Source organism: Peromyscus leucopus, chromosome 14 (assembly GCF_004664715.2).
Source record: "Peromyscus leucopus breed LL Stock chromosome 14, UCI_PerLeu_2.1, whole genome shotgun sequence".
In the NCBI taxonomy this organism is placed as follows: domain Eukaryota; kingdom Metazoa; phylum Chordata; class Mammalia; order Rodentia; family Cricetidae; genus Peromyscus; species Peromyscus leucopus.
The window spans coordinates 70,837,894-70,861,756 of record NC_051075.1 but is presented as its reverse complement, the minus strand read 5'-3'; the positions used below and the strand labels follow the sequence as shown (position 1 = coordinate 70,861,756).

The window sequence follows — 23,863 nt, the reverse complement described above, 5'->3', positions numbered from 1 at the left end:
TCAGTGTGCTAGGGAGAAAGACATACCAGGCAGGCAGCCACCCGAACATCAGAACTCAGCTGTCACAGACTCTGGCAGCGGGCTTCAGCTCTGCAGGTAATGCCCAGGATTCTTTCTCTCTGAAGACAGGAAAGGTGCCTTTGCAGGACTGTGTGGTACTGGTTATGACCTGAGTCTAGGTTTGGAGGTATGAGAAGTTGTTCCTGGGGCACTGGGTTGAAATCAGGGGACATTTCTGGGGTGCATATGAATCTTCTCTCCAGTCTTGGTCTTCATGTGTATGAAGATGCATGTGCCGTGGGCTATGCTCCTGGAGAGGGAACAGAGCCTGATGCTTCTGACCCTCCATGGGGAGGAAGTATTGAGACCTTGACTATGCCAGATGCAGCTATAGGAGACAGGACAGTGACAGAGTCTTGGTTGTTGGGGTTGACAACCCTCAGTGCTTACAGCAGAGAGAACACGTCTTGGGATCAGGGACCTCACTTCCACAACAGATCACATGGCCAAGAAAAGGGACCACACCCTTTTTTTAATAAGGAAAAGAAGGTTACAGCTCAGCCACTGAGCCAGGTCTCCTCCACAACCAGACTAGCCTGTTTTCTGTGGAAATAATTTTGACATAAAATATGGTTGAATGCTTTCCAAAGAAATGGTTGTAGCATGAATCTTAGAGGGTCTTATTAATAAAATCAAACCTGAGCCAGGTATTGGGGTGAATGCTGGAAGATCAGAGAGAGAGAACAGGCCACAGCCACCTTACCTTGCCAGTTTCTCAGCTGATCCTGCTTCCTCAGGCTGAAAGCTTCTGTGTCCTCATCCATAATGAATCTCAGCTGAACTGCTTCTCAAAAGCCTGAAAGCTTAACCAGCAAAATGCTTCTAGTTTCTGGTCTTCACGCCTTATATTTCTTTCTGTTTTTGCCATCACTCCCTGGGATTAAAGGCTCACTTCTTGGGATTAAAGCCATGCCTGGCTGTTTCCAATGTGGCCTTGAATTCACAGAGATCCGGAGGGATTTCTACCTCTGGAATGCTAGGATTAAAGGTGTGAGTGTCACCATTTTCCATCCTTTGTATATTGTGACTGTTCTGTCTCTGACCCAGATAAGTTTATTAGGGTGCACAATATTTGGGGAACACAATACCACCACAAATGGTTGCATCAGTCTGACAGTAAACAGAGGGTAAAGGCAGCCAAAATCCCTGGCCCCTCTGCAGTCATGGGCCTGTATCACCCTGGGCACATGGGTCTCAACTCCAACACCTCCCTTCCCTGCTCCCTCCATTCTACTCCTACACTCTCTAGTCTTCCCTTCCCTCCATCTTCCCCTTGGATCCCTCATCTGATCCCCCTCCCTCATCCAGTCCTCCCTCCTCTTCACTCCATTTTCTCACTCCAGCTTCTTTTCCCATCTGGTCCTCTCTCCTCTGTTCTTCTTCCTCACCTTCCTATTCCTCTAGCATCTACATTCTCCTCTAAACTCTTCTACAGTGTGGACAGAGGCTAAAGGAGGCTGGCAGTGTTTACCATGATCACAAACCTTCAACTGTAGTTTTTAATGATGCCTGTGCTCCAGTACAGAGGTGTATGGAGGAGATGACCCTCTGGACATTCCCCACAAATACACACAGTGTTCCTAATAAGCCATTGATTTTGACAAATAGTGTACCCTAGGTCACTCAACATGCTGTCCATAGAGGTCCACCTATTATTTTGCCCCACACAGACATCCTAACATTCAAAATGAAATATGGTCCATATATCAGTGATACAAACACCACTCAAGTTCCTTCCCATCAGGAGGCCTTTGAAGCAGAGATACAAACCTCCATGTGCTCTCCTGGCAGTGCTGAGAGCACCTTCTCCTATTGGTCCTACAAATATTTGTGGTCAGGGGTACCAAGGCTTTGGTGCTGTACCAGTTGTCTCCAGAACTGCCCTCAGTTAACCCTTCACACTCCCAGAAACAGGCACTTGGTATAGTCCATGGATGTGGGATTACTTGGATATATCTGCTGCAGGTTGGGGTGGGTCCTGTGCTAAATAACTGGTCTAAGGATCTTTCCCTGAGTCCCAAACAGAAATTGATGATGGGGTAGAAGACATAAATGCAAAGAAGGAGATGCTCTGCTTTCTGATGAATCCTTATGCCAATTTAGAAGAGGAGAAAAGACATTCAGATCACACAAGGCTTGAGCCCATCCCCAAGTTCTTCTCTTCCTTACCATGTGACCCTGGCAAATCTCTTCATCCTTCTGGGTATTGTTTCTCTATTACGAATATTGGTTGCTGCAATAGCAATTCTTCCTGGAGTAAAGGGAGCAGAGGCTGTGGTACAACTATCTGAGTGTCCAGAGAACCTCCCATGCACAGTCACAAGGGCATCAAGGGGGCAGCAGAGCAGGCACACAGTGCAGGAACACAGTGGGAGGACAAGGAGGTAGTAAGGGAAACACATGACCCTCCCTAACAAAAGGATCTTTTCTTTTCAACCAGGAGAACGGAGTAATGGCTGAGATCTCCCCTGATGTCCTCTGCCAACCAGATGACACACTGGGAAGGGACACTGCTGTCCAGGAAAACCAAAACAACAGGACACCAGTGGACAATCTAGCACTGACCTCCACCAACACTGACTTCGCCTTCAGCCTCTACAAGGAGTTGGCTTTAAATAATCCAGATAAAAATGTCGTCTTTTCTCCATTCAGCATCTCAACAGCCTTGGCCATCCTGTCACTTGGAGCAAGGAACAAAACCCTGGAAGAGATTCTGGAAGGTCTCAAGTTCAGTCTCACAGAGACCCCTGAGGCAGCCATCCACCAGGGTTTTGGGCATCTACTCCACATGCTCAGCCAGCCAGGTGACCAGGTGCAGATCAGAACAGGTAGTGCCATGTTTATTGAAAAGCGCCTACAGATCCTGGCAGAGTTCAAGGAGAAGGCAAGGGCACTGTACCAGGCTGAGGCCTCCATGATTGACTTTCAGCAGCCTCATAAAGCCAAACAACTCATCAATGATTATGTAAGGAAAGAGACCCAGGGGAAAATCAAGGAACTGATCTCGGACCTGGATGAGAAAACAATAATGGTGCTGGTGAATTACATCTACTTTAAAGGTGAGGATGGTTCCAGTTTCAGGAGGAGATGGAGAGGGTTTTGGCTGGGCACCTTGTGTCCTTACACTGACCACTGGGAAGGAGGTACACACAGACTTAGAGACATGGCTGCCGAACTTACTACTAATAGGCCTTACCTTTCCTCTGTGGTATTCTGGATGATGGTTGAGGTTTCTGTTAATTACTCAACAGAACCTCAGAGCTCTCAGCCTATGAGGGCTCAATTTTTTGTGAGTTTAACTTACTGACTGGCAAATGCATAACCTGCATTTCCAATCCTACCTGAGTGGGGAGAAGTCAGGGCTGCTCCCTGCAAAGACAGAGTCCCTCCGTGTGCCCACATCAGCATTTCTAACCTGCTCCTTTAGAAGGTATCCATCCCTGCAGGAGAGCCTATGTCTCTAGGAGTGTCAGGGTGGGTTAGAGACTTTTTGCCTAAGGGTCTTGGCTACCTAATCTTAAGGAGAATGTAGCAAGTGCCATAGCTAGTGAAGAGCCCTTCATGCATTCCTATGCAGGACCTCTCCCCTGATCCTTTCTGCATCAAGCTGGACCTGGCCATGGAAAAGCAGAGACTGGGGCAAAGCCACTAGTGAGAAGAAAGATCAGTCATGCTGTGTTCTCTGTTCAATGTCTGGCTGCTTTATGGAATTTTGGTTTTGTAAAACTAATAGCCTGGCAGCCTGGGAGGTCACAGTACACAACATTCACTCCTGAGCCAGGGATTCTAGAGGTAGGGAGCTAGTGATTTGGAAACAGGGCTGGAATTGTTTGGGTAAGGGTTTTGGAGTGATAGCCCACAAAACAATGCCTGATGAATATCTTGATGTGGCTAGACCTGGAGTACACTGAAGGCTGGACATGGGATAGTCCAGGGTACAGGAGGACAAGCTCTGAGACTGTAGACAAAAAAATTGACCATGAACAGAAGTGGATAGGAGGACAGAGGACGAGAGTCCAGGATGGCTGCATTGCTGCTGAGCTCTGAAGGAAAGGGAAGCAGAGTGATGGCCTGAAAGATTAGACTGCAGGGCTTGGCTCTTTCTGTTGGGCCCAGTTCTCAAGCACCAAGACAGCTTGGCTGTGAGGTGGGCTGTGTGTTTATGCTGCTGCATTCTGAACCCAAGTAATTTTAAAAGTACCCAGGCCACAAGGGTGTATTGCAGATGGTCTCATGCATTTGGAATATGCACAAAGTCTGGACAGGATATGTGTGATTCATGGAGGTGAACATAGCCAATATTCATAATGAGAAGAGGACTCATTACCCATGTCTTAGTCAACCAACTATGGGATCCTGATAATCCAACTCTGGGAAGTTCCAGGGCCCTGGATCTTGACTCTAAGCCCACACTTGGCTCTGGGCTTAACCTTCCATTACTTGGTTCACACTGAGGAGCACTATCAACAGATCACTTCCTGGAGATTCAGTCTGTTTGTATTGCCCTGGAAACCTGTCCCACAAGCAACTGCCTTCTAGACAGGGTTCCTCCTGAGGAAGAAGGGATCCCCAAACCTCCCCAGGCTCCTGTCTTGCCACTTTCACTTTCATTTCTTTCTAAATCACCCCAATCTCAGATTCCATATTGTTTCTCAGGTACCTCAAGTATCCAGGCTTTGGTTTTGTATTTTCCTTTCCATACCAAGTCTGCGGATCACTTCTCATTCATAGTTCTGTATCTTTCAAGTTTTTTTCCAGTCCAGACTATGCAAGCTCCAAGGGATATTACAATCTGTGTTGTTGAAGTTGGATTGATTGCTCCCTGATTCAGAAGATAGGCAGAAATGGGGTGGAGGTGGAGTCTCTCCTGTGCTGTTACATTCTGATGGCCTGCTTGACATTTAGGGAAATGGAACAGACCATTTGATCCTCGTAACACATTTGAGTCTGAATTCTACTTGGACAAGAAGAGATCTGTGAAGGTGCCCATGATGCACCATACATTTCTGACCACACCCTACTTCCGGGATGAGGATCTGAACTGCTCTGTGGTGGAGCTGAAGTACACAGGCAATGCCAGTGCCCTGTTCATCCTCCCTGATGAGGGCAGGATGCAGCAGTTGGAAGCCAGCTTGCAACCAGAGACCCTGAAGAAGTGGAAGGACTCCCTGAGTCCCAGGTGTGTGTGCACAGGAACCAGAGCTGGTCTGGCTCCACACCATGCTGTCAGCCCAGTGTCACTGTCCCTCAGAGTCTCACTAATACTCTTTGAAGTGGTTGGAGAGTCAGAGGGGCAGGTGAAATGGAGGTGATTTTCCCTCTGGGAATGGTAGTTGAGGCAAATTTTAATGTCATTTTTGTTGTTCACATGATAACATCAACTAGAACAGGAGCTAACAGTCTGTAATTACAGGGAATCTTGAATGGGTTTTGGAAGGCTGAAAGGAGTGAGGTTGAGATGAGACCAGCTCTGAGAATCAGCTGTGCCCTCTGTAGCCACCTCATCCTCTCATCACTCACTCATTCACCATCATGGAGTGATGACTTGAAGACCTTATATGTGCTCTGCTCTGATTCAGACCTTGATAGGGTATCAGAGATGATAGCATAAAATTTCTTATCCTCACAGGCTTACCGTGAAATTGATGTGGAGAGACTAGGTGATTGAAAATACAATTAATCATTATTTGAATAGTTAAAAAGTGAGATGCAGTGAAGTTAAAAGGGAGAGTGTCCAAGCGTAACGAAAGGTGAAGTTGGATGGAACGCTCAATTTTAAATAGAAGAATCATTCGATGAAGTCTGAGGGTCCACATGACAGGGAAGGACTGCATTTTGTGGATCGGGGAGTAAAGTATTCTCGGTAAAGGACTGACTAGTACCTAGCCTCATCATCTCCCCTGTAGAAACTCATAGGCATTGATGGTTAGATAATGCATTAGGAAAGGAAAATCAAGTGGTCTAAAATGGATGGAAAGATGACTGCTCTCCTGTGAGAGGGCTGTCTGTGGAGAGTTGCCTTAGCAACAAGGTGGGATGGTGGGGCAATGGAGTCCAAGGACTCTTACATTTCTCTTTACATTCTCAGGATGATCGATGATCTCTACATGCCCAAGTTCTCTATCTCCACTGACTACAGCCTGGAGAACATCCTTCCACAGTTGGGCATCAGGGAAGTCTTCTCCATGCTGGCTGACCTGTCTGGGATCACAGGAGCCAAGGAGCTGAGAGTCTCTCAGGTAAGTCAAGACACACTGGGTGGTTCTCACTGGGTGCCAGAGTATGTATGCTGAAGGCCAAGTGGCAGAGGGAATGGTAAATGTGTGAGAAAGCCTGCATTTCTGAGATTCCCTCATCCTGTTGTATTACAACCTAGATATTCTTGCTGGAGAGCATGCAGCCAGTGCTTTATCTACCCCCTGAACAAATCTCACCCAGGAGTAGTACAGTTGGGGAAGAGTCCATGCTTGATGTTAGGCCACCATAGACACCACCCTATGCTGCATTACTGATGCCACCCACAATCCACTGCAGGACAAAACATTTCCAGCCTCAGCTTCTTCACTGCACAGCTGACCCAGTACTTCTTGACTAGCACACAGAACAGTAGCAATAAAAAAGTAACAAGGGATGAGTGGCAGTTGGGATGAAAAGCTTAAGAATGAGGGAGATGAGCAGGGCGGTGGAGGCGGCGGCGGCGGCGGCGGCGGCGGCGGCGGCGGCGGCGGCGGCGGCGGCACACGCCTTTAATCCTAGCACTCGGGAGGCAGAGCCAGGTGGATCTCTGTGTGTTCGAGGCCAGCCTGGTCTACAGAGCGAGATCCAGGAAAGGCACAAAGCTACACAGAGAAACCCTGTCTCGAAAAACCAAAAAAAAAAAAAAAAAAAAAAAAAAAAAAATGAGGGAGAAGATGCATTAGGACTCCACACTACATTTCCAGATGCACAGTCAGGCAATGTCTTTTTGCTGTCCAATGCCCACTCTGACTCTGCGGCACAAATCTGTACAAGTAGGACATGGCAGTTTGGTAAAGAGAAGCCATGCCCTGTTCATTGCTGTTGTATTTCCCAAGGAGTCTGGAGCAGGAGGGATGCCGAAACCTGCATTGGCTGCCACCACACTGGCTGTTCACTGTGGGAACACTGAGAAGCTGCCTGTGGAGTAAGGAATAGGGATTCCTACACCCATATTCCAGTTCGCAGATGTGTTTTAGGGCAACACAGATTGTTAGAAACTTAGTAGACCCAGGGCAGGCCTCATCTTACACCTTGAGCAAAGACTCAGAAAACCAGGGGTAGAGCTCATGGTAGGAACAAACAACTTTACCAGGCGCTGAGGCCAGCAGTGGATGCTTGCTCCAGGAATCTCCTCTCCTGCTCTCCCTGGTCTCCAGTGAGTGATGTCTTTCTTCTACAGGTGGTCCACAAGGCTGTGCTGGACGTGGCTGAGACAGGCACAGAAGCAGCTGCTGCCACAGAAATCGAAGAGGTCTATTTAAGTTCAAGATTTAAATCTATCACAGTACGATTCAACAGGCCATTCCTGATGTTTGTCTCTGAAACAAATACTCAGACAACCCTCTTTCTGGCCAAAATCTCCAACCCCAAGTAAGGCTAGAGCTTCCCAAGTGGAGAGGCTTCTGCCCAGGAGCCCAGGAGGGAGCCTGCATGTGGGTGTGTACATCCTGCACTCCGTGCTCTGATTGGCTTTGTATACCTGGCTTGGACAGTGACCTTGACTAACTCTATGACTCCTATGCTGTGGGATGTTCTGTATGGCAAATGTGTTGCTCTGATTGGTCAATAAAGAAAATACTGATTGGCCAGTGGCTAGGCAGGAAGTATAGGTGGGACTAACAGAGAAGAGAAAAGAAAGAACAGGAAGGCAGAAGGAGTCCCTGCCAGCCACCGCCAGGACAAGCAGAATGTGAAAATGCCAGTAATCCATGAGCCACGTGGCAAGGTAGGGATTTATAGAAATGGGTTAATTTAAGATATAAGAACAGTTAGCAAGAAGCCTGCCATGGCCATACAGTTTGGAAGCAATATAAGTCTCTGTGTTTACTTGGTTGGCTCTGAGTGGCTGTGGGACAGGCGGATGAGAGAGATTTTTCCTGGCTGTGGGCAAGGCAGGAAAACTCTAGCTACACTCCTACATACACAGGAGCCTTGAACTGTGAGTGACAGGCTCTCAGGCCTCTTGGGAGCACCTGCTTATGCTTCTGAGTCTGGAATCTATCTTTATGCCCTTTCCATGCTCACTCACCTGTATTGACCTATACCCCAAATGTGGGCACTATCAGGTAGGCTCAGTCTCAGCATACTCTCTAGGCACATCCACCTTCAGCTTCCATGGCCTTGATGGGATCATGAAAGCTTACAGGCCAATCCATGAGGACCAGGACCAGGACCAGGACTGAGAAGGGAAGCTGCTGCACTGATTCTCACTCCTGCATCTGGTACCTCCTGGTCACAAGTTCTTGCCTTGTGCTTTCCCTCTCCAGTCCCTAGGCTCTGCCACCCACTGCCCTTTGCAGCAGATGCTGGCCATGCACATACATGGCCCACTGTGGGAGCCTTCACTCATGTTGAGCAGCCTATTGGTCTGACCAGCTCCTTTCCCCCAGCACTCCTACTTAGGGCCCAGTACCCATTTTCTAGATTGGCATATGACCAGCCTGACCCAACAAATGGACATGTCCAACTTTATCACCCAAAATGCAGTGCTTTTAACAAAGGCTCAAAAAAGGTATAACTGCACAGAAAGTGGCCAGGCAGTGTTCACTCAGTTCCTGTTGGCAGGGGTGTGTCCTCTAGTGACCACAAGATAGGAGAGATTCTCACTCACACTCTGTGACTCCTGTGATGGACCTCTGACCTACATGTTATTATCAGTCCTTTTTATGGATGAGGAAACTGAAGCAGAGAGAAGCTTAGTCATTTTCATGACTTCATACCTAGACATTATGACTGGCAGGATGTTCTTCAAGTGTCCTGATGCCAGAGAAACAGTTTTCACCAAGCCATGGTTCTGTGCCCACGGCATCACCATGGTGGTGTACAGGTGGTTCATAAATCAAGGCCCTGGATACTTCACAGAGAACTCCCAAAAGAGCACACGGATTATGTGACCTTTGTGCTGAGTTCAGAGGAGGGCTTGAAGGTGGTCAAATGACCGGAAAGAATGCTTTGGGCAAGGCACACAGTAATGAAGGCATATATAAGAATCAGAGATGAGGTGGATCTTTAGAACGACAGAACATAAAGGTGGTGGAAAGGAAGAAACAATTACAGACACAGGATGGCAAAGAGCCTGGCTCTGGAAGGATTCTGAAATTCCTCAGGGCCACAGGGAGCATGGGGGGTGTTGATCAGTGTTTCTTGTCTTAGGAAAGTGATTCTGTGTGGTTACAATGCAGAGAACTGAGTTGTGCAAAGATAGGGATTGTCATTTAGGGCTTTTCCGGGGGACAGCTGGAGAGGAAAGTTGATGATTGAGCTCAGGAGATGAGCTTTCTTGGTGTGTAGATGGAGGAGGAGATGAGGCCTAGATGTATTTGGCATGGGGCACCTGTATTCATTGATGATCCTCTGAGCCTGGAAACACAGCCAGAGAAGGAAAGTTGAAGAACATTCAGTTTGAGACTTGCTTGTGTCTTAAAGATCCTAAGGACACTCTTGACAGGTGGATATGAGATCAGCAGAGAATCGCAGCCTGGTGTGGCCCTCAAAGAACCCCCTTTCCCAGTGAGAACTGGGATAAGAACATTCCCTGAAGGATGTGAGGTGAGATAAAAAGGGGACCCATCTATTGAAAGCAAACAAATTACCAAAAACATCTTTCCAAAGTGTCCTAAGGCAGGGCTACCACCATGGGCACTGACACGCCCCAGCTGTATCCCACCATTTTTCCTAGATTCAGTGCAGGTATATAAGGAGCCTGGTGCTGAATGCATCTCAAGCTGACCAGATCTATGTCTGGAACTTGTGGCCAAAGTCTGAGTCCACCTCTTATGGGAATCTAGGACTTAGATAGCAGTGTTCACTTTTCCCCATTCCCTGGGTGCTGAGGATTCTCTCACCTCTTGGCCATCAAACATTGCCTTGGTGATGATGTCTCCCTACAGGGACAGGCCCAGCTTTCAAAGCAGGTAATGGAGTGTGGAGGAGAAAGGAAATGACCTGTAGGCTGCAGTTTACTGAGGTTGAAACTCTGGGAACTCCATGCCTGGCTCATGTTGAAGGATCACTTTATATAATTTAACAATGGTAAGTGGCTGTGTGGTGGGGTGGCGTGGGGTGGGGTTGGGTAGTGGTCTAAAAAACACAACTCACCATATGCTTCCTTCCGTGCTTCTGCAACATGACCCATCACATCTAATAATAGTCTGACATAAAATGATCATGGCCAAATTACTTGTCAGAGGTAGTTACCAAGGTCTCATGTCTACACATCAATAATCAGAGATTACCAACCATGAAGCACTATGGAGGAGATAAGAGTAGCAGTGGCAATGGTTATAATGACCATCAAGGGCCAGGCTGCCTCTTCCTCCTACCCCTTCAGCCACATCAGAAACCCAGTCAATATTCAAGCATGGGAAGAGCACTTGTCCCTCCAGGTGTTGTGTGTGGTTGGCACAGTCCAGGAGGACACTGAAGCAGCTCCCACCATGAATCAAGAGTGACCCCCTTGCAGAGGACAAGGCTAGCCATAGTACAGTTTATCAGAACCCATGGTAGGAAAGCTTTCTCAGAATGGCTCAGAGAATAATCCTCACTCCCAGGAAGGTTTGCAATAAGAACTTGTTAAGCAGACTGCAGGAGATGTGCACTATGGAGCATTCATTCCCATCCTATGCCTTACTACATGTACAAGATCTGCAGCATGTTTACAGTAATAAGTTCAGAGACCTGTGGTCCAAACTAAGACAAGGACAGAGTATCTAAGGTAACCCCACTAGATGGGATCATTCCAAAAGGAAACCACTGTGAACTGCATGGACTGAAGATCGTCTCTGAACTTTCTCCCCCTAAAACTGTCACAGCCAACTCCAGGGATTTCTACAAGGATGCTGAGCTGCCATCCAGCTGGCTGCCTCCATCTGTTCTCTGTTGTTACTGAGGCCACAGAGCAGACAGCAGATAGAGGGATGTGTCAGTTAGCCTTATGTCTCTGGGACAGCACATCTGAGATAACCCACTGAGGCAAGCAAAGGTTGGGTTTGAATCACAGTTTCAAAGACTTCAGGCCAGGGTCTGATGACTTCTCTGCTTTTGGCCAGAGGCAAGTCAAGCTTTGTGCATCTAAAGACACTATCAAGGGAATGAGGACTAGGGACATGGCCAGGTGGGTAAAGTGCTGGTCTCATATGCATCCGGATCTGAATTTATTCCCTGAAGTAAAAAAGCCAACTATGATCACATGAACATGTGGTCCCAGCTCTGGGGTGGAGACAGGTGGGTTCCTGGGACTCCCAGGAGAGCGAACCTTGACAATTCAATGAAGGCCAAGACTATGATGAGACCTTATCCTAAAACCAAGATGGAAGAGTAATGACAGTTGAAGTTGACCTCTGACCTTCATGTGGATGTGCACATGGATATACACATACACACTCACAAACACATGCAACCACATAAAGTAAACATTCAAGGAGAAAGAGAAGAGGGCTATGGAGTTAGCTTAGTGGTGGAATGCTGGATTGAATTATATATGTGAAGTTTTGGTTCCCCAGTATTGTGAGTGTGAGGAGACAACCCCCAGGATAGGAAGAAATGTCTGTAGCTCAGGCGTCTGTGCATGGAATTCTTATAATAACTCAAACAGTTGGATATACAAAGCCATCCTTCACACCACCAGGTAGGCTGTATGATTCTTCAGCTGTTACATCAGTGTGTCCTCACAGCCAGGCCGGGTATGGGTCAGCTGGTTCCAAAGCTGTGGTGATGGATCTGGTCTGGATCACACTCCTGGATTGACTCAGCATCAACTAGTGTCTGGTCCTGGGATCCTTCACAGTGGGCAGTCAACAATGGGGCTCACTTCAGGAGGTGCTGTGAGGATGCAACAGGGTCTTAGGCATGAAGGACAGAGCAACAGCGGGGGCCATCTTTGTCTCTATGGGGAGAGAGAAATAGAAGAGCAGAAAGAGGGGCTTCTGCCTAGGGAAGAATCCTCTGTGAGACACTGCTGTGGTGCTGAAATGATCCACATGAGATAGTTATGGAAAACAATCATATTTGGCCAATTCATGGTTTAAGTACTGTTATTAATGATGAGACCAAAAACAAGCTTATGCCTCCAAAAAGTCTGTAGGTCTCCAAGCTCAGGGACACAGCATGTTTAGAGGAAAAAAAAACACAAAGACCATAATTTGCAAACAAGTTAGGTGTAGGTCAGATTAATTTGAATTGTTCTTTCCTGACAGAGCAGAGTTACTATTTCAATCATAATTTTGGGTTATAGGTTCTTTATTTATTGTGATTTCCTTTAGTTATTCTGGTCTATTCTGTGCACCATGGACATGTCTCTGGAACTCTCAAATACATGTGTAGGCAGACGTGACTGTGGTGGGGGAAAAGAGCAGACTGAGAAATCTGTGAGGAAACAGAGATGGAGTCAGAGCATGAAGGACTTACCTTGGTCATTTCAGTGAGAGCCTGCAGGTTGCCTTCTGACTTGTCTGTCCACACTCTTGCCATTGGTCCTAAGGACTAAGAGGGAGACTGCTCTTGTCACACATCTCTTGATGCAGAATAAATTGCCCCCAAAGAAATGCACAGCTTGAAAGAATAAACATGGAATATCTCACAGTGTCAGGCACCCATGAGGAGCCAGGCTGGGTGGTTCTTCCTCAGGGCCTCTCGTGAGTCATGCTGTTGAATGAAGACTTGACACATGCTGGAGGTTCCATGTTCAAGTTTGCTCTCATGATTTTCTTTTTCCTCTGGAGCTATAAACTGAACCAGGGTATTGTGTTTTCTGGGCAAACCCCTGACCACTGAGCTAACCCCAGCCCTCTCAAGGCTTATAATAGAAAATCGCTCTCAGCCTACTCAAAGTGCTGCTCATTTAGGCAGGAGCCTCAGGACAGGAGGGAAGCTTCTCCACAGGTTCAAGATGTTCCCTGCTGCCATTCTTAGCTTTTGGATTAAAGCTGGTTGTCTGCTAAGTGAATAGAATCTATTGCCACAAAGTTTAGTTCTGATACAGAGGGAGGAAACATGGCTGTTCCAGAGAGCAGCACTTAGCCCATGAGAAGGTCATTAGCCTCTGACCTGCAGTGTTCCCATCTCTCTACAGTACTGAAATTCAGATCAGCCAGCCAGGCTCTGCAGACACAGATTCCTTTAGGAGTTTTCCTTCACTGCCAGACAAGGCAGCTTCACACCAGAAGTCTGATAGCTAGAGAAAGGAGAGCAAGTCTCTATTTGAACATGTCCCTTGCTGCCAGACAGGACAGTTGGTTACACAGATGCAGGTAGGGTTCTGTCAGCATCGAGGCAAGTTTTTGTTAATGTGTGTTTCCCTAAAGAAGCCAGGGAGCATGAACATAGAGATGTGTTCTTTTCAAAGTGACTTAGAAAGTATAGGTTAGATGTTAGCTGCAACCCTGCCCCATGACACGTAGGACTTATGCGCTGTCTTTTTAAGTCTAACTTCATTCCTGTTTCATTCTGACCATTAAATGATTAGAGGAACAGAAAGCCACAAACACAATCCAGTGGACTTGTTGTTTACAACCTTCAGGAATTGGTTCTACCTCCTGGAGCTTCTAAATGCACGTTACCAGAAATCATCTCATCTGCACACTTCCAGACTAAGCACAGAGCACAACTTGTTCAGGACAGCATTTCTTAAGAAGAGGCAGGAGTCTCTGGCCATTTGTCAGCTCTCTCATGTAGAGAAGCTTTGGTTTTGAGTTCCCCTTTCCAAACGAAGCCTGTGGATCACTTCTCATTTACAGTTCTACATTTGTCAATGTTTATTTCTAATCTAGATGTGTAACCAGTAAGGGGCACTCTAGGTTGTTGAAGATGGACTGATTTGTGTCAAGACTGAAAAACTGGGCAGAAATGGGGTGGAGGTGGAGTCTCTCTGCTAATGGTACAATCTGATGGCCTGCTCCACATTTAGGGAAATGGAAGAGAATCTTTGAGCCTCATTTCACTTTTGAGTCTGACTTCTACTTGGACAAGAAGAGGTCTGTGGAGGTACCCATGATGCACCTTAAGTCTCTCACCACACCCTATTTCCAGGATGAGGACCTGTCCTGCTCTGTGGTGGAGCTGAAGTACACAGGCAATGCCAGCGCCCTGTTCATCCTCCCTGATGAGGGCAGGATGCAGCAGGTGGAAGCCAGCTTACAACCAGAGACCCTGAGGAAGTGGGAAGACTCTATGAGGACCAGGCAGATGAGTACAGGAACCAGCAGTGGTCTGACTCCCCATCCTGCTGTTTGCCTGAGCCACAGTGTACCTGTCCTCCAAAGTCTCTCTAGCATGAGTGTAATGGTTCAAGAGTCCACAGAGACAGGTGGAGCAGAGGTGACTTTTCCTCTGCTGACTCCATAGTTTGGGGCCACACAGATGTAATTTGTTGTCACACTTTGTTGTCATTTTGTTGTTCATGAGAAGAAATCAGCTAAAGCAGGGGCTGAGGATTGTTCTGTGTCTAACAGGCTGTAAGTGCAGGAAATCTTGAATGGATTTTGGAAGGCAGAGAGAGGTGAGCTTGAGATGAGATCAGCTCTGAGAATCAGCTCTGCCCTGTGTAACCATCTCACCCCCTCACCACTCGTTCATGCACCATTCTTGGGATGGTAACCTGAAGACCCACTATGTGCCATGCTATGACTTAGACCCTTAGAGTAATCAGAGACTCAAGCACAAACTTTCTTACCCTTGAGGACTCTTCTTGGAATGAGGAAGAGAGAGTGGAGACATGAAAGTGCAACTACTCATTATTTGATTAGTTAAAAGTTGATGAGGGGTGAGATTGAAAAGGGATTCAAGTATTAGGATAGCTGGAGTCAGATGCAGTGTGAAATTTAAAATAGAAGGTTCTCTACGAGATGTCTGAGGGTCCAGAGGACAGAGGAAGGGCTCATTTTGTGGATCTGGAAGAAAAGCATTCTCCTCAGAGGAACAGGAAGTACCAAGCAATGTTGCCTGGCCCCTGTTAACACTATCAGGCACTGACAGATATTAATGCATTTGAAGAGCAAATCACAAGGTCTAGGCATGGATGGAAAGAGGGCTGCTCTCCAGTGAGAGGGCTGTCTCTGGTTACCCAGCTATTAGGTACATTGATGGAGCAACAGAGTCCATTGACTTTTTATTTCTCTTTTTCATTCACAGGAAGATTGATGATCTCTACATGCCCAAGTTTTATATTGCCACTGACTACAACCTGAAGAAAATCCTTCCACACCTGGGCATCAATGAAGTCTTCTCCTCACAGGCTGACCTGTCTGGGATCACTGAGGCCAAGGACCTGAGAGTCTCTCAGGTAAGCCAAGACACACTGGGTAGTTCATTTTGGTACCTGAATGTGGATTGTGAAGGACAAGTCATGTGTGGGGAACGGTAAATGTGTGAGAAAGCCTGCATTTCTGAGATTCCCTCATCCTGGAAGAGCTGGATTACAACCTAGATACTCCTGCTGGGTAGCATGCAGCCAATCCTTCCTGTACCCCCTGAGCATAATCTCACCTAGGAGCCTATGGTGGGAAAAAGCCTGTGTTTGGTCTTAGACCACCTAGGCATGACCCTGTACTGCAGTGCGGATACCACCCACATTCTGCTGCAGTGCAAATCATTTCCAGTCTCAGCTTTTTCACTGCAGAGCTGGCCAGGATTTCTTGACTAGCACACAGAATGGTAGTAGTAAAGGAAATAACAAGGAATGAATGGCAATTGAGATGAAAAGCTAAAGAACAGGAGAGAAGATGCCTTTGATCCAACATTAGATTCCTAGACACACAGCCTGGGAATGCCTAATGCTCTGTCCAGTGCCCACTCTGAGGCCTGAGCTCGGATTGTACCAGCAAGACATGCCATTCTGGGAATGAGAAGCCATGTCCTATGCAGTGCTGTTATATTTACCAAGGAGTATTGAGTAGGAAGAATGTGAAAACCTGCACTGGCTGCCAGCACCCTTGCTGTTCACTGTAGATCTCCTGAAGCGTCTTGGGAGTAATGACTGGTTCTACCAACACTCATCCTCCAGTTTGTAGGGTTTTTTTTAAGGACAACACAGATTCTCAGAGAATGAGCAGACCTAGGCCATGCCTGATCTCACTCCATGAGCAGATACTTGGAAACATCAGGGGTGGAGCTCACGGTAGAACAAACATCTTCATCAGCAACTGAAGCCAGCAGTGGATGCTTGCTCCAGGAATCTCTTCTCCTGCTCTCCCTGGTCTCCAGTGAGTGATGTCTTTCTCCTGCAGGTGATCCACAAGAGTGTGCTGAACATGGCTGAGACAGGCACAGAAGCAAATGCCACCACGGGATGGAGTCCTGTGGGATCGGCTCTAATTTTGAACCCTCTGAGAGTGTATTTCAACGGGCCATTCATGATGATTGTCTCTGACACAAATACTCAGACTCCACTCTTTATGGCCAAAGTCACAAATCCCAAGGGAAACTAGAATTTCTCAAGTAGTGAGGCTTCTTCTTGCGGGCCAGGGATTGAGCCTGTATGTGGGTCTCTATGTGCATTTTGGCCTCCATGCTCTGACTGGCTGTGGCATTCCGGTATTGGACAGTGACAGTGACTAACTGTATGACTCCCTCATGGACAGAATACTGGGGACAGTCAAATGTCAGGTTCCCTGTCCTCTGACAGCACTGGCTCACATTCCTGAGCCTGAACTCTGTCTTTGTGTTTCTCCCTGCTGCCTGTCATGTATCTGCTTCTACACAAAAGCCTGGGCCCTGGCAGGTAGGATCAGTTCCTAGCCAGGCTCTGGTTATGTTTGCCTTCAGCTTCTGCAGGCTTGATGGGACTATGCAAACTTAGAGGCCAACCTCAGCCCCAGCACTGAGAAGGGAAACTGCCATCCTGAGTCTATTTCCAGCACCTGGCATCACTGTGTGCCCAGTTCCTGCCTCACACTTTCCCTCTTCCAGGCTCTGCCACCCACTGTCCCTTGCAGGGGCTCCTGACCCTGCCCACATCTGGCACAGTTTTTGGATCTCTCATTCCTGCAGCTCATGGAGTCAGTTGGTCAGACCAGCTTCTTTCCCCCTAGGATACAAACCTAGGGCAGTGAAGTCCTTTTCTAGGTTCCCCACTGACCAACTTCACACAACAGATGGACACCTCTGCCTTCCTTACCCAAAATACAGGGCTTGGAGCACAGCATCAATAAACATATAACTGCTCATAAAATGTCCAGGCCTTGTTCACTCAGCTCCTGTTGGCAGGGATGTATCCTCTAGTGACCATAGCATAGTAGAGATTGTCAGTCACCATCTGTGATTCCTGTGATGGACTTCTGACCTACATGTTATTATTAGTACTTTTTATGTACAAGGAATCTAAGGCACAGAGAATCTTAGTCCTTTCCCATGACCTCACAGCTAGACAATATGACTGCCAGGATGTGCTTCAAGTGTCCTGATGTCAGAGGAAAAGTTTTCACCAAGCAAGGATTCTGTGCACATGCATCAACATGGTGGTGCGAAGGTGAATCATAAAACAAGGCTCTGGATGCTTCACAGAGAGTTTCCAAAACATTTTATGGATCATGTGACCTATATGCTGTGAGAGAGTAGGATGAGAAGGCAGTCAGGTGACCAGAAAGAATGCTTTGGGCAGGACAAAGAACTATGGAGGCATTTTAAGAATCATTGTAGGTTAAAGTAAAAGAAGAAACATTGGATTGCCAAGATCTTGGACTGTGAGAATTCTCAAATAACTCAAAACTACAGGGAACTTTGAAGGACTGAGTCACTGTTCCTGCCTTGGGAAATATAACTCTGTGTGGCTCTAGAGCAGAGAACTGCTCTGGGTAAATATGGGGATTTTCATATGAGAAGAGAGTGGGTGATTTAGCTCAAGGATGAACTGGTTTGTTGCCTACACAGAGGATGAGAGGAGGTCACAGTGCATTTTGGTTGGGATGCTGGGTGTCCATGGAGAATCTCTGAGCCTGGAAACACTGCTGGAGGCCTGCATAGACAGGGAAAGTTATTCATTCAATTTGAGACACACTTGAGTCTTGAGGCACCTAAGAACACACAATGAATAGGTGGAGTCCTGGTTACAAAGAATCACAGCCTGGAGGCTCACACACAGGATTCCCTTCTCCAGTGTGCACTTAGGTACCACTCCAACAGGACCATGGAGAGATAAGAACAGGACCCATGTATTGAAAGCATCCATGTCCCAACAAATCCAGTGTATCCAACAGTCAGTCAAGGCCTAAGGTCACCACTTCATGTACCCCCTGATCACTTATAGGCCTCAGCTGCAATCCTGCATCCTTCTTGGCTTCTGCACAGGTATCTAAAGAGCCTGGTGCTGAGTACCTCTCATACTGCCTGTGAACTGTTTCCAGAAGTGTTGGCAAAGTCCACCTCTTAAGGGGATCTAGGACACAGACATCAGGGTTTTACTTTTGCCCATTCTATGAGAGTTCCCCCAGGATTTGGCCACCAAATGCTGCCAAGGTGATGAACCCTTTACAGGGACTGCCTCGGTGTGCAATAGAAGTAGCTGACTGTGAGGGAAAGAGGTTTACAGTAGTGATCTCAGACACCTGTGCCCCGAACTCAAACCACGACAAGGCATCTAAGGATAACCTCACCTAGATGTGAGGACCCCCAAGGTGTAGCCACTGTGAAGTGCCTGATGTGCCAATCATAGCATGATTCCAGAGCCTTCAGAGAGGATGCTGAGATGCCATCCAGCTGGCTGCCTCCATCTGATTTCTGTTGGTACTGAGGCGACAGAGCAGACAGTAGACAGAGGGATGTGTCAGTTAGCCTTATGTCTCTGGGACAGCACATCTGACATAACCCACTGAGGGAAGCAAAGGTTTGGTTTGAATCACAGTTTCAGAGACTTCAGGCCGGGGTCTGCTGGCTTTCTTCTGCTTCTTTCCAGGCCTGAGGCAAGGAAATCTTAGTGCATGTAAAGACACTATCAAGAGGATGAGGTATGGGGACATGGCCAGGTGGGTAGAGTGTTCCCACCCCACATATACACAATAAGGGCCAGATTTTTATGCTCTGAAACAAAAGTAAAAAAAGCCAAAGATCACATGAACTTGTGATCCCAGCTCTGAGGTGGTGGAGACAGGTGGATCCCTGGGACTCCCAAGGGAGTCAACCTAGGCAATTCAGTGTCTTCCAGGCCTATAAAGAGACCCTGTCCTGAGCTTTTCTCCAATGACTGATGGAAGCAGATGCAGAGATCTGTAGCCAGGCACCAGGCAGAGCTCCTGGTGTCCAGTTGGGGAGAGAAAAGAGGGATTCTATGAGCAAGTGCATCAAGAACATGATGGTGAAACATGCAGAGATGACCAAACCATACTAGTGGGAACTCATAAAATTTGTGTCAACAGATGTGGAGCCTGCATGGGACTGGGCTCCGCCCTCTGCATGGAGGACAGTTGTATAGCTTGACCTGCTTGGGGAGTCCCCTGGCGGTAGGATTAGAATCTATACCTGGTGCATGAGCATGCTTTTTAGAGGCCACTCCCTGTGATGGGACACCTCACACAGACTGGAGGAAGGTGGAGGGGCTTAGAATTGCCTCTTCTGGATGTGCCTCCCCATAGGGGCCTTGCCTTCTTGTGGGGGATGGTGGGGGAGAGGTTGGGACAGGGAATCTGGCGGTGGGGGGAGGTGGATCATTGATTGGTGTGTAAAATGAAAGGAAAAATTATTTCAATAAAAATGGGAGAGGGAGGGGGAGAGAGTCCCCGTCCTAAAACCAAGGTGAATGAAGAATGACAGTTGAGGTTGACCTCTGACCTTCATATAGACGTGAACACCGATGCACACATACACAATCACAAACATACAGCACCACATAGAGTACATGTTCAAGGAGAAAGAGATAAGGGCTGGGGAGCTAGCTTAGTGGTCAAATGCTGGTGTGGATTATATATGTGAAGTTGAAGGTCTCCAGTACTGTGAGTGTGAGGAGACACCCCCAGGATGGTAGAAAATGTCTGCAGCTCAGCATCTGTACCAAGAATTCTGGTGAACTCAAAAGGCTGGATAACAAAGGCATCCTTCACACCACCAGGAAGGCTGTATGGTTCCTCAGCTGTTATATCAGTGTGTCCTCACAGCCAGGCTGGGTATGGGTCAGCAGGGACCAAAGTTGTGGTGATGGAGAGGATGGACACCAACTGGCTAGTCTGGATCACACTCCTGGCTTGGCTCAGCATTAACTGGTGTCTGTCCCTGGGATCCTGCACAGTAGGTAGGGAGTAAAAACCGGGCCCCACCTCATCAGTTGCTGTAAGGATGCAACAGGGTCTTAGGCATGAAGGACAGAGCAGCAGTGGTGGCCTTTGTGGTCTCTGTGGGGAGAGAAAGTGAAGAGCAGGAAGAGGGGCTTCTGCCTAGGGAAAAATCCACAGTGAGACACTGCTGAGGTGTTGAAATGATCCACATGAGGTAGTTATTGACAACAACACTATTAATCCAAAAATAATTTAAGTACTTTTATTAATGATCATACCAAGAATGAGCTCATGTCTTTGAAAAGGTTATAGGTGCTCAAGCTCAGGGACACAGAATGTTTAAGGGCAAAACCACAAAGACCATAATTTATATACAAGTTAGATGTAGGTCAGATTAAGTTAAAATGCTCTTTGTTGACAGAATAGAGTACTCATCTCAATCGTAATATGACAAAATAATTTTGAATTATAGCATCTTTATTTATTGTGGTTTCCTTACTTACTCTGGTTGATTCTTCTGCACCACAGACATGTCCATAGAAATCTGAAATACATGTGAAGGCTGACATGACTGTGGTGGGGGAAAAGAGAGGGTTGAGAACTGTGTGAGCAAACACACGATGGAGTCAGAGCATAAAGGACTTACTTAGACATTTCAGTGTGAGCCTGCATGTTGCCTTCTGACTTGTCTGTCCTTACTCTCTCTCTCTTGGTCCAAAGGACTAAGAGGAAGACTGGTCTCCTCTCACGAATCTGATTATGCAGATTAAATTGCCCCGACATGCACAGCTTGAAACAATAAACATGCAATATCTCACAGTGTCAGGCACCCATGAGGAGTCAGGCTGGATGGTTCTTCCTCAGGGTTGCTCGTGGGTCATTCAGTTGGCCTAAGACTCGACACATGCTGGAGGCTCCATGTCCAAGTTTGCTCTCACGATTTTCTTTTTCCTCTGGTGCTATAAACTGAACCAGGATATTGTGTTTTCTGGGCAAGCCCCAGACCAGTGAACTAAATAAAACCCAGCCCTCTCACGGCTTATAATGGAAAATCTCTCTCAGCCTACTCAAAGTGCTGCTCAGTTAAGTAGGTGCCTCAAGACAGGGTGGAAGCTTCTCCACAGGCTCAAGATGCTGGCATTCTTAGCTTTTGGATTTAAGCTGGTGGTCTGCAAAGTGAATTGACTCTATTGCCACAAAGTTTAGTTCTGACACAGAAGGAGGAAAACATGGCTGTTCTAGAGAGCAGCACTTAGCCCATGAGAAGGTCATTAGCCTCTGACCTGCAGTGTTCCAATCTCTCTACAGTACTGAAATTCAGATCAGCCAGCCAGGCTCTGCAGACACAGATTCCTTTAAGAGGTTTTCTTCACTGCCAGACAAGGCAGCTACCCTTCAGAAGTCTGATAGACAAAGAGGTGAGATGGAGTCTCTGTTGAGAACAAGACCATTGCTGACAGACAGGATGGTTATATAGATGCAGTTGGGGTTCTGTCAGGATGAAGGCATGTGTTTATTAATGAGTGAGTTTCCTTAAAGAAATTGGGGAGCATGGACATAAAGTTGTTGTATTCTTTTTGAAGTTACTTAGAAAGTCTAGGACAAAGTGGATCAAAGACCTCAACATAAATCCAGTTATACTAAACTTAATAGAAGGGAAAGTAGGAAGTACTCTTGAACACATTGGCACAGGAGATCACTTCCTAAATATAACACCAGCAGCACAGACAGTGAGCACAAAAATTAATAAATGGGACCTCTCAAAACTGAGAAGCTTTTGTAGGGCAAAAGACACGGTCAATAAGACAAAAAGACAGCCTACAGAATGGGAAAAGATCTTCACCAACCCCACATCTGACAGAGGAATTATCTCCAAAGTATATGAAGAACTCAAGAAACTAGACATAAAATACTGAACAATCTAATTAAAAAAAGGGGCTAAAGAGCTAAACAGAGAATTCTCAAAAGAAGAATCACAAATGGCTAAAAGACATTTAAAGAAATGCTCAACATCTGTAATCATCAAAGAAATGCAAATCAAAATGACTCTGAGATACCACCTTACACCTGCCAGAATGGCTAAGATCAAAAACACCAATGACAGTCAATGTTGGAGAGGATGCAGAGTAAAGAAAACACCCCTCCAATGTTGGTGGGAATGTAAACTTGTACAACCACTGTGGAAATCAGTATGGCAGTTTCTCAGAAAATTGGGAATCTATCTACCTCAAGACCCAGCCATCCCACTCTTGGGCATATACCCAAGGAATGCTCAATCATACCACAAAGATACATGCTCAAATATGTTCATAGTAGCACTATTCTTAATAGCCAGAACCTGGAAACAACCTAGATGCCTGTCAACTGAAAAATGGATTAAGAAAATGTGGTACATATACACAATGGCATACTACTCAGCAGAGAAAAACAATTACAGCATGAAATTTGCAGGCAAATGGATGGAACTAGAAAATATCATCCTAAGTGAGGTAACCCAAACCCAGAAGAACAAACATGGTATGTACTCATTCATAAGTGGAATCTAGATATAAAGCAAAGAACAATCAGACTGCCACCCACAGAACCAAGGAGGCTAGCGCAGGGGGGACCCTAGGATGACTGTGGCTTATAATGGGTTTTGGTTTTACTCAATTACTGGGCGATGCTCAATGAAACATTTCACAATTAGGATAAGAATTTATACTGTATCAAGCTGATAATAGAAAAATAAATAAATAAAATGGGAAAAAATAAAAAAAAAAAAAAAAAAAAAAAAAAAAAAAAAAAAAAAAAAAAAAAAAAAAAAAAAAAAAAAAAAAAAAAAAAAATTTTTAAAAATGGGAAAAAAACTAATTTAAGGGGCTGGAGAGATGGCTCAGAGGTTAAGAGCACTGGCTGTTCTTCCAGAGGTCCTGAATTCAATTACCCAGCAACCACATGGTAGCTCACAATCATTTGTAATGAGATCTGGCACCCTTGTCCTGCAGGTATACATGCAGGCAGAACACTGTATACATAATAAATAAATAAATCTTTTTTAAAAATGAAAAAAATTAATAAATAAAATTGGCTGGGCGTTGGTGGCGCACGCCTTTAATCCCAGCCCTCGGGAGGCAGAGCCAGGCGGATCTCTGTGAGTTCAAGGCCAGCCTGGGCTACCAAGTGAGCTCCAGGAAAGGCGCAAAGCTACACAGAGAAACCCTGTCTCGAAAAACCAAATAAAATAAAATAAAATAAAATAAAATAAAATAAAATAAAATTTAAAAAGAGAAAAGAAAAAAGAAAGTCTAGGACAACTATTATCTGCAGCCCTACCTGGTGGCAAGTACAGCTTGAGCCCTGTCTTTTTATCTCTGATTCTGCCCAGTTTC

At 46.4% G+C, this 23,863-nt stretch overlaps 2 protein-coding genes across 2 annotated transcripts; both read left to right on the top strand.

Moving 5' to 3' along the window:
* LOC114688399 (serine protease inhibitor A3N-like) lies at positions 1-7,889 on the top strand. The gene is made up of 5 exons (XM_028862990.2): positions 1-96; positions 2,501-3,119; positions 4,966-5,239; positions 6,149-6,299; positions 7,478-7,889. Exons 2-5 carry the CDS (start codon positions 2,513-2,515, stop codon positions 7,670-7,672), a joined length of 1,227 nt encoding a protein of 408 aa, XP_028718823.1. The 5' UTR covers positions 1-96; positions 2,501-2,512; the 3' UTR covers positions 7,673-7,889.
* A 6,292-nt stretch (positions 7,890-14,181) lies between these two features.
* Positions 14,182-17,427, top strand: LOC114688402 (serine protease inhibitor A3M-like; the record flags this gene model as incomplete). The annotated part of the gene is made up of 3 exons (XM_037210802.1): positions 14,182-14,474; positions 15,424-15,574; positions 16,518-17,427. Coding segments are annotated over 3 exons (645 nt in total), but the record flags the coding sequence as incomplete, so codon positions are not given.
* Between the last annotated feature and the right edge of the window lie 6,436 nt (positions 17,428-23,863).

Excerpts from the sequence above, each read along its gene's own strand:
- LOC114688399 (XM_028862990.2), top strand. The coding sequence starts at position 2,513 with ATGGCTGAGATCTCCCCTGATGTCCTCTGCCAACCAGATGACACACTG. Across the intron at positions 5,240-6,148 it reads AAGGACTCCCTGAGTCCCAG|GATGATCGATGATCTCTACA; the intron begins GTGTGTGTGCAC and ends TTACATTCTCAG. Across the intron at positions 6,300-7,477 it reads AGGAGCTGAGAGTCTCTCAG|GTGGTCCACAAGGCTGTGCT; the intron begins GTAAGTCAAGAC and ends TTTCTTCTACAG.